Genomic DNA, 9,704 nt, shown 5'->3' on the forward strand with positions numbered 1-9,704 from the left:
CTTTCATTGAATGATTGATGTTGATGACGCACAGTTGCATAACCTGACACGGAGCACATAATGAAATTAATTATAATGGATAATAAGGAAAGTTTCAAAAGCTGCACATACATTTATATAAACATAAGTTTATTGGTTTGTTGCAGGAACAGTATGTCCAGTCTCTTCCAGGTTTATGGTGTGTGTGTGTGTGTGTGTGTGTATAATGTAATATGGTGAACTCTGAGTGGAAAGTCCTCTCACTCTGACTGTGACTGAGTTATGCTGCACTTGGAAAGAAACACAGATAGACAGAAGATTTTCCTTCTGACTGATGCCTAAAACAGTGAAAATACTATTGACTCTGCTTGTTTGGTTTGATACCCATACTTGACATTGATTGGTTTGGAGACGAATCTCGTGCCTTCTCCATGGGAGCACTCCAGGGAGTGGCACAAAGGTCACATGTTATCTTCTGTCATGAGGTCTTTGTACCAGAGCATAGGTCATAAGAGCATCAGTCAAACCATATGTTCTTCGCGACATGAGGATGTGGAGCTCAATGTAAACAAAAGGTCTGTGAGGAATTTGCCGCCTGAGGGGCTGGAGGTCATCAAATAGTGCAAAATACGAGACCTCGTCAAAATAATGAGGAAATGTATCATGAGGGGATCAATCTTTTAAATATTCAGTTCAACCTTTGTGTTTAATTGACTTTGCTTCATCTCACATTTCTGTGTAAAATACTAAAAATAAATGTATTTGTATAAAGGTGTACTCCAATGCAAAAAATACAAAACGGAAAGCATCGTTATGCTGCATTTTAGACGATAATCTCAGGTTCTCCTGCAGCAACTTAATCCTGTTGAATATGAAAAGTGTTTAAGGAATAATTGCGGCTTTTGAAGCAGTTATTATATCCTCAAATTCAAATTATAACATTTTCGAGCAATTCCACTTTTCCACTATTGTTTGCTATTATGACATGATTAAATGTCTTTTATATTTTAACGTGTGCAACTGATCTCTTTTACCGAGCTAATGCATGATTCTAATCAATCATGATTTATCTGCACAATATTTACTTTACAATATTTATGTATTATCATCTCCAAGGAGGTTATGTTTTCACCCGTGTTTGTCAGTATGTTGGTTTTCTATTCAGATTTCCATGAAACTTGGTGGAAGGGTTTTTTTTAAATTATGATTTAGAGTTTGTATTATTTGTTAAACAAGATAACAGGTAGGAAACAGCATAGATTATACAAACAAACCCTCCTTGAACCCCTGAACTTTTCATCAGCATGTACATACCTGACCTTGGTTGCTGACGTAGACACCTGACAACATCTGCCATGGACAAGCTCAACAAAATAAAGGAAAAAACAAATAAACAAATAAATAAATAACAATGAAAAAAATTTAAACACATAAGGAAGCTGTAATAATACTGAAACAATAGTCATTTCTCTCTCTCTCTCTCTATATATATATATATATAAGCAAGTGTATTTACATATATATCCATACACCTACATACATATACATATGCATGCGTATAACATACATACTTATTAATGGACATACACTCATCCAAATATATGCATACAAACATACCTGCTCAAACATACCTGCATATATAAACTGTGGCGTTCAGAGGTTAACAAACAGTTAACACTAAGGCAAACATACAACTCCCCACAAAGAGTTCCTCATTTCAGGGCTGTGGAAGGATTTCAATTTGGGCGTGGATCTGAATAAAGGGGTGGATCCAAGAGTTTTCTCTCATTTTCTTTAACATCATGATATTTAGTGAGGGAGGTTTTTATTTAAAGGTTTTTACTGATTTTCCAGGGAACAATTCATCAAACCTGTGAAAAAAACATGCGGCCTTGGCCGAGGCATGTGTGAGGATTATTTAGTTAATTCTTAATAAAGACAGTGTAATATAAAAATGAAACTGATTAATGGCTTCATCTTACAGCAGTCACATTTTGCCTCTTTGTTCTGGTTCGTCCTTGTACATACATTACACCGTGGAAACATCCAAACAGCTATAGAAAGCTGAATGTGATTGTCAGGACAATGAGAAGGCTAAAGGAAAGTGGTTTTCTTTTCTACAGCAGAACCTTTTGAAAACCCTATGTGTGTGTGTTTGTGTGTGTTTGTGTGCAGTCATGACGTTCAACCAGTGAGTCAGACCTTCCAAATGAAGTTTCCACAAAGGGACTCATGACTACCTTGTCAAGGCAGAGCCACAGAGAAATTATCCAATCAGCCAAATTGATTCGGCACCCTTCACCGCTTCTCTCCATCCCTTTTGTTGCCCGGGGCGTCGAGGTGTCAGTGATTAGGTCTGGCCTTTGAAGGATTTAATGCAGAGATTGACATGGGCTGAGTGATGAGCAGTAATTGTTTTTTTTGTCAGCTTGTAAACATGTGACTGACAGACTCAAACACGCAGTCAAGAAATTCTATTTAAGTGAAGACTGAAATGACCCTGTGATCCCCGATCAAGGTTTCTTCCAGTTAATGGGGGCCACAGTCGTCAAAGTGTTTGTTCATTGCCCTTGTTAAGATAAGTGTTTTACAAATAAAGTTATTGTTATAATTTTAATAATAATAATAATTACTATTGTTATTATTAATCAGCCACCCAAGACACTTAAGGTTCTGCGTCCTGGTGGAAGAAACGTAAGAGGATTGAAGAGGACTAATTTAATAATGCTTCACCTGTTGTCTGCTGACGTGAGTTGCACCACTGATTAAAAACTGTGTGGGTGGCCTTTATACCTGCCACACACACACCATTCATAAAGGAGCGGGAGACCCCTCACCTAGATCACACCCCGAGGCCTTGAGACTTCATGTGTCTATAAAAAGAGCTTTCCTCCTCTGAGGAAGCAGCAGCAGACCCTCTCCGACTGAGAATTTCATCAGAGCAGAGAGGAGGCAGGAGAGGAGGAGGAGGAGAGGGATCACGTTGAAGAAGTCGCCACTCTGGAAGATCTGTGGACAGACGCAAGGAGAAGAGTGAGGAGCGAGGAGAGGAAAACATTTGGAAAAGGTAAAAAATCAAATTGTTTTCTGTGGTCTGGATCCAAACTGTGTCTGGTTGTTGTTTTTCTGAATGAAGACACTTTCTGCATCATTGTTGTAGACTTTTCTGACATTTTCTGAGATGTGCAGCCGCAGATTTCATACATTCCTCAGCTTTTTTGTCTCAAGAGTCATTTGAATTGCCGTCCATTGATATTTGCACTGTTACAAACCACAAAAATTACTAAAATAACCCTTCAATCACTCTGAATACCATTGAAGCACGAGGTTTCAATCTATTTTAATTGCAGCTTCTTTGAACACAGTGTGTCTGTGGAGAGCAGAGCTCAGCTGAGTGAGTCATATTGTAGGATGAGAGTAGCCAAGAGTTACAAAGACGATGGCCCACCAAGGAGTAGAATAATGGAGGAAGGAGGAGACTCAACAAGATGCAATTTGCCAGTGAAATGAAAGAAAAGGTGGAAAAGAACATTTTTATTTAAAGCAGCAGGGTAGAAAAGTTTTCACAAAAAGAGGGGATGGGCTATTTTTTTTGCATGGGCTTTAAAATGTTAATATCTGTGAAGTTGTTGAGAATCAATGAGATGGTGGTGATTCTAAAAAGTTTTCTCTGCTCATAAAAACACAACCTCCTGAAGATCTTGACTCTGAAAGGTTTAACAGAGGGAGGGAAAGAACAGGAGGTGAAAGAGGGATAGAAAAACAGCAGCAAAGAGATGAGGGGGAGGCATTTGCCATGAAGTCATTTATAGAAAAATCTATTCTATCACTTCAGTGCGGAGTTTGTGATATGTGTTCGAGCCGTGTGACCACAGCCTCTTCTTGTCTTTTGCTTGCATGTGCACTGATTGGCGTCCTTGAGGTAACGTTTATCCTCATTTGTCTTTCAATTGTCCTGTGACCTCCCTGAGCTTTTCAGATTTTGGACCTTCAGGCAATTCAAAGCCCAATCACTGATATAATCAATCACTGAATTACTATCATCACTGCTGCTGCGCCCTTGAGCAGCTGAAAAGAAACCGTTAGTCAGGGTTCTTATTTCTTTTCAACAGGGTTACAAAGGCTGCAACATTAAATTCTGGACGTTGTGAAAATACATACATCTACATAACTTAGGGACCATCTGGGATATATTAGAGCATAGTACTAAAAGGGGGGGAACCTTGTAAATCAAAGCAAAGATTTTCTCTTGACCCTATAAAATGTTAACCAGGCCTAGTCTTGATTTTCAATCAGATCAACTGCTGCTTCTTTCATAAAACTGTGCTGTAATAATTCAAATGTATGACTTTGTAAAATCTGCACGAACATAGGTTAAAGGTGAAATAGTTAAGATTTCAATCTGGGTTGTTTTGGGTGCATTGTCCAGCCCTCGGACTGACATCACACCCAAATAACCCGAGTTGATAGTGTTCCAGTTGAACAGGAACATTGTTTACATCAGCCAGCTACCCATGTTAGAAAAAACAGTTCATAATATCGCATTACGCTGCATTTCACACATGCTAACACTGTAGCACATATAATGACAGAAGTGCTAATAAACAGTAAAAACTACAGCTTTCACTGACGAACCAAGGGGCCCTCTGGGGGTGGAGAGGTTCTTTAACCCTCCGAGTCGAAATTCCGACTTGAGGGAGCATTCCAGCTGCAACTTCTGGTTTAATGGAACGTGGCTATGATACTACAGCAAAAACATCTGCATCAAAAATCAAAACAGCGATTGTTTCAATAAAGAGGTCAAGCAATAAATTTCCCATCTTGTCAGGAATGGTCATGATCTGTCGTCACGCTGCACAAATGTTTTCCCACAAGACATTTATTGTGTGCTTGACAGCTACCATTTGTTTTTTGTTTTAGCCTCGTTTCATTATTCCCGTGTCAAAATGCTGAAAATGCCAAATACAACCGCTGTGACAAATGTACCACATTTCCTGTTGCAGCCTCGTAATTAAAGCCAGCATGTGTTTTGCTTGGAGGATTTGAATGTGAAACAGATGCATTAGAAGATGTTGCTTTACGTTGTGTAATTGAAACAGCAGAAGGTTGATGTTGTTACCGTGCTGGATCTACATGCATGCCTCGGTTTGTTTTCTGTATGTGCAGGTGAATTATGCCATCCAACAATAAAACCTGACATATAGTGATGTAAAGAAACAATCTGGTCTGATCTCATGAAGATATGAGGATTATATAACATGCAATATGATACTTTAAGTGCCTGTCATTTCTTTCTTTCTCCAACAGTAAATCTTGCAACAAAAATATTGAGATGTTAATCTGAAGCACGAGAACCCACTCCTCCCTCCCAATTCCCATCAGCCCACCTACCGCACAAATCATTTTCAGACAGCCCCTTGAAAGCAGCAAATCCTAATCAAGTGTCTCAGGGAGTGTCACAGACTCCACATAAATAGAGTCACTCTGAAGGCCTTTCATTAATGTTGAAAACAACACCATCTGTTGCAATAAATTTGATTTTGTCCAAAAGAGGAATGCTGATAATTGGTGTTTGAAGAAACAGCAGTCATGACACGCAGCTATAAATCAACAATTTAAACTAAAAGACAGCGTTGAAACATGTCTCGTTGGAGAAGGAATGGAGGAAGGTGTGTGCAAGTGTGGTGCTCAAGAGGCACCTGCTGTATTTCTGAGAATGAGTAATGTTTCCAGTGTTTCTCAAGAGGACTTCCTGGATGTTACAGCTCGGTTGTTCAGCTCAAAGACGCCTCTCTCATGTTTCTGTCCTCCAGGCTGAAGATGGTGTGTCAACAATGGCTGTTCGTGGCGGTGATGGCGTACGTGTGCATCCCAGGGTTTGGGTCTGTGTGTCTGAACAGCTCCCTCTGCAACAACCTGAGCAATGAGCGACGGATCCAGGTGCGTCAACCTCCCTCACTGATGTGACTAAGAAAAGGAAAATGTAACCATGAGGCACATTTCATTTATGGTTCAATGTGCTTTAAAAAAAAGACATGGACACAACAACAGCAGCATAACAAACACATTTTGAACTTGATTGTGTTGATTCTTTATCTTCAAAACACCAGTTATAAGATACGATCCAGAAATATAAAAATATAAATATGTTTTAGGTTTTTAAAATCTAGATCCATGAGATTCTCAGAGAAAATTTTTAAAATGTGGAAAAAAATTCCTGGACCCGCCTCCTTATCTGGATCAGCACAAACCCTTTTGATTGTATAGTGTCTAGGGATGTTTGAAAGGGCCTAACACTGCGCAGAGCAGGGTGTGTGGTGTGTTCACACAAGTTAACCAAACCAAGGGTCTCGTAAAAGAAACAATTGATTTTACAAAAATAAACGCCGCAGGGAACAAAGGAACTATGAGCGGTGCCCAAGCAAAGAAATCATAAATCAAAACGTGCAGTCCTAAGCTAGTGCAGCAACACTATGCTATCACAGAATCCGAATTCTAAGCTACTCCACACATAATAAATACATGGTGTGTCACCTACTCCTTACCTAGTGATTCTAACAGGTGTAAGGCTACTGGGTGGAAATGTAAACCCATGGGTGTCTTACCTGTTGACCTTTCCCCTGCGCGTGAGGCAAAATTAAACAAAAACACTGCACCGAGTACAGACCACCAAACAAGGAATACAGAAACAACACGGCTCTGACCAAACACACCACCATCTAACGAACAATACAGAAGCCAACAAGCCAACTCAAAAACAGCACCTCTCCGGCTCTCTCTCTCAAAAGCAAGGGCCTCACACATGAACACAGCACATATATATAGGTGGCGGTGGAGCTCCTGATTGGCAGACAGGACCAGTGGGTTGATTGGACACAGGTGGGCTTGAGTGACTGATCACCTGGGGAGAAAACAGAGGAACGGAACAGGACACACATACGCCAAACTGACACAAGAGGGGGACGTAACATTCCCCAACATATATCACATCCTTCCACCAAGTTTCAGGGTCACCCCTCTGGTGTTTTTTAAGTAATCTTGTTCACAAACAAACCAACCAACAAAAACATGGACAGGGGGGGGGGGGACACCGTCTCCGCGATAACAAGCACCAGACCAGATGTGACCTGTTTTTGATCCAGACTTATTACTCAGCTGGTTTGATGCTGTTATGAGATAATGTGTATGTTTGTTGTTAACAATAATGATTTACACATGATTAGAAATAACAGCTGAGAACTGATACAAAGATTTTGCTTATAATGTATTTTTCGATTTCAGTTTTATCTTAAAGAGAAGGTTTGATTTCGCCCACATTGACTTTCTCAGTAGCTATAGTCAGGGAGCCTGTAAGACCGTATTTATTCAAGGATGAACATGTGAGTGTCATCAGCAATCTTTCTAGTTGGGATGCTAGTGGATTAAATCTGCATCAAAGTGATAAATGCTCGATAATGTTGTACCATCAACTCTTTTTGTAGCTAATGACTCAACAGAAATGTTCTAGTTGCTTCTCTGATTTCTTCCACGCAGAACTGTGTTCGCCTCTGCATACAGAAGATCCAGGCAGAAATGCCGCAGCTCAATAAATTGGCCCTGAAGATAGACGACGAAAATGACATCTTACTCAGCATCATTCTGGCCATTCTGGCCTCTGCCAAAGACAAGGTACCAGAGTCGGGCCTGAAACCCCACGGCAACGAGCGGCGCTCCTATTCGATGGAGCATTTCCGTTGGGGGAAACCAACTGGCCGCAAACGCCGGCCCATCAAAGTCTTCATGTCGTCTCTGGAGGGAGGGGGCTCCTCTGAGGGCGGCTTCCACGCTCAGGTTCGCAGGCAGGTGGGTGGTACCAAGGACGAGACAAGGGGCGACCAGAACCAACAGAACCAGGGAATGCAGCAGGCAAGGGTCAAGCCTCAAGTCCCATTGCGCCCGCAGGACAGAAAAGTTGGGAGCTATCGCATGAGCCACTTCAGATGGGGCAACCCACCCACCTCGAAACGTAACGGCAGCCTTGTGAAGCCGCTGGAGGAGAAATCTAGAGCGCAGCTAGCTAACCTCTTGAGGAATATTCTACAGAAGGATGTGCAGAGGATAATGGCATGAACGAAGCAGAAAGGCAGGGGGAGGCTGAACAAGTCCAATAGTCGTTGCATGTTATGACCCACAGATATGAATTCATTTGAGTTACAGTTTTTGATTGTGTTTTCTGAGCCAAAGGTTTGTTTAATTTAATCTTGTTAAAAATAACTTGTGGGTTTTATGTTGAATAAAAAACCTGTGATGCAGCCGCTGACCACTTTGACCTTGACTGGAAGGCTTTCTAATGAGTTGTATTTGTTTATTTCTTTGTGGTTGGAGGTGTCGTTACTGATTCAATGTTATGAAAAAGAAACTAAAGGTGAATGTGGAAGAAAAGTTTAGTTACAGAGTGGTATGATTTTTGTAAATTGATTATAACATTAAAGATCATTGTGTTCGTGGCAAAAATCCGTCCGACTGATTTCATTTGTAGACGATACTGAAGGGGTGGACAAAATAATAGAAACACCTGTGTGTCATGTCAGATATCTTTTTTAATTTTGTGTCTGCGAGACAAGAGGCCAGGGAAGCATCTTTATAATAAAAAGTCAGAGCTGTTCTAATTTCTTTGTATTGAAGAGGAAGAACAAAGTGACACAGAGGCTGCATTTGAAGTCCGTTTGCAGTTCAGCGACTGTTCTATTTGTTAGGCACCTTAGAACACGACCTAAACAATAGAGGCTTCAGTCTTAAGAGGCCTGAACAAAAAGTATTACACTTTTTTTATGTACTGGATATTATTTGGTGCTAGATGTTTGGTTTCGGGGCTTAATAATTATTCTCTCCAGTTTCTGGATACCAGTCTGTGGAAAGACCATAGACTGTTTATTAAGATGGACGACATCCGAGCCAAAGTGTGTTGATCGACCCCTGGTGGCTGGCTGCAGCATAGGTCATAAATCCCTCCTCCTCCACGTTACTGGATGGGACATTGACCAAACTAAAAAGTCAAAGCACACGTCAAATAGATTTTTCTCAAAGATGGTTTCTTTCATTTTAGGTAAATGTTCAATGTTTTTGGTTTTACGAGTTATTTGATGCTGAAACGTCATGATTGACAGATGAGACTAACTTGTGATTGGTCCCACAATCGCTACTCTGGCTCCCAGTGACATCATCAGTGCAAGATGGCAGCATTCATATCAAGGGTATTTTGGCTTCAGTGCTGAACAGCGTGAGGAAGCAGAGACACGTCCATCTTTATATACAATCTAGACTTTATATTATAATTCTGATAAACCCAGATGCCGGCAGCAGAAACACAAACACTGGTGTAAGCTGTGCACCAGGAACAGTATCCGTCCTTTAGAGGGACGTAGAGAACATCAACAGCTGTGGAAATATTTGCTGAGTGCTTCAGCTGATTGAGGACTCAAACTGTCACACCTGTTTGCAGTCAAATCTCTTTTTTTATTTTCAGTCTCCAAATTACCCATGATGCATGATGGAAATCCTCTGCAGTCGTGTGTATCTCAAACATCCGCTTAGGACAGTCCCTTTATGACACCACATTCAAATCCACTATCTGATCTGGATTTGTTTGGATCCACATCAAGTTTTGTGTCAATCTGTTCAGCGTGTTTTGCCTGATCCTGCAGACAAACCAACTAAAAATAGTAAAAAAAAAAAGAGATCACACC

At 40.7% G+C, this 9,704-nt stretch overlaps 1 protein-coding gene and 1 long non-coding RNA gene across 3 annotated transcripts; one reads left to right on the top strand and one right to left on the bottom strand.

Moving 5' to 3' along the window:
* The first annotated feature begins 2,838 nt into the window (after positions 1 to 2,838).
* On the top strand, positions 2,839 to 8,472 carry LOC109636219 (pro-opiomelanocortin). 2 transcript variants are annotated; one of them, XM_069515264.1, is made up of 3 exons: positions 2,839 to 3,046; positions 5,793 to 5,919; positions 7,513 to 8,472. In XM_069515264.1, the coding sequence occupies exons 2-3, from the start codon at positions 5,800 to 5,802 to the stop codon at positions 8,086 to 8,088; spliced, it is 696 nt and encodes a 231-aa protein (XP_069371365.1). In that variant the 5' UTR covers positions 2,839 to 3,046; positions 5,793 to 5,799; the 3' UTR covers positions 8,089 to 8,472. The 2 variants fall into 2 exon arrangements, with proteins under 2 accessions (XP_069371365.1, XP_069371364.1); XM_069515263.1 differs by lacking the exon at positions 2,839 to 3,046 and adding an exon at positions 3,360 to 5,648.
* LOC138405600 (uncharacterized) lies at positions 5,052 to 7,071 on the bottom strand. The gene is made up of 2 exons (XR_011239396.1): positions 6,585 to 7,071; positions 5,052 to 5,946 (listed from the first exon to the last, which is right to left on the bottom strand). It is a non-coding gene; the product is annotated as an uncharacterized lncRNA (long non-coding RNA).
* Positions 8,473 to 9,704: the final 1,232 nt, after the last annotated feature.

Source organism: Paralichthys olivaceus, chromosome 19 (assembly GCF_024713975.1).
Source record: "Paralichthys olivaceus isolate ysfri-2021 chromosome 19, ASM2471397v2, whole genome shotgun sequence".
Lineage (NCBI taxonomy): Eukaryota > Metazoa > Chordata > Actinopteri > Pleuronectiformes > Paralichthyidae > Paralichthys > Paralichthys olivaceus.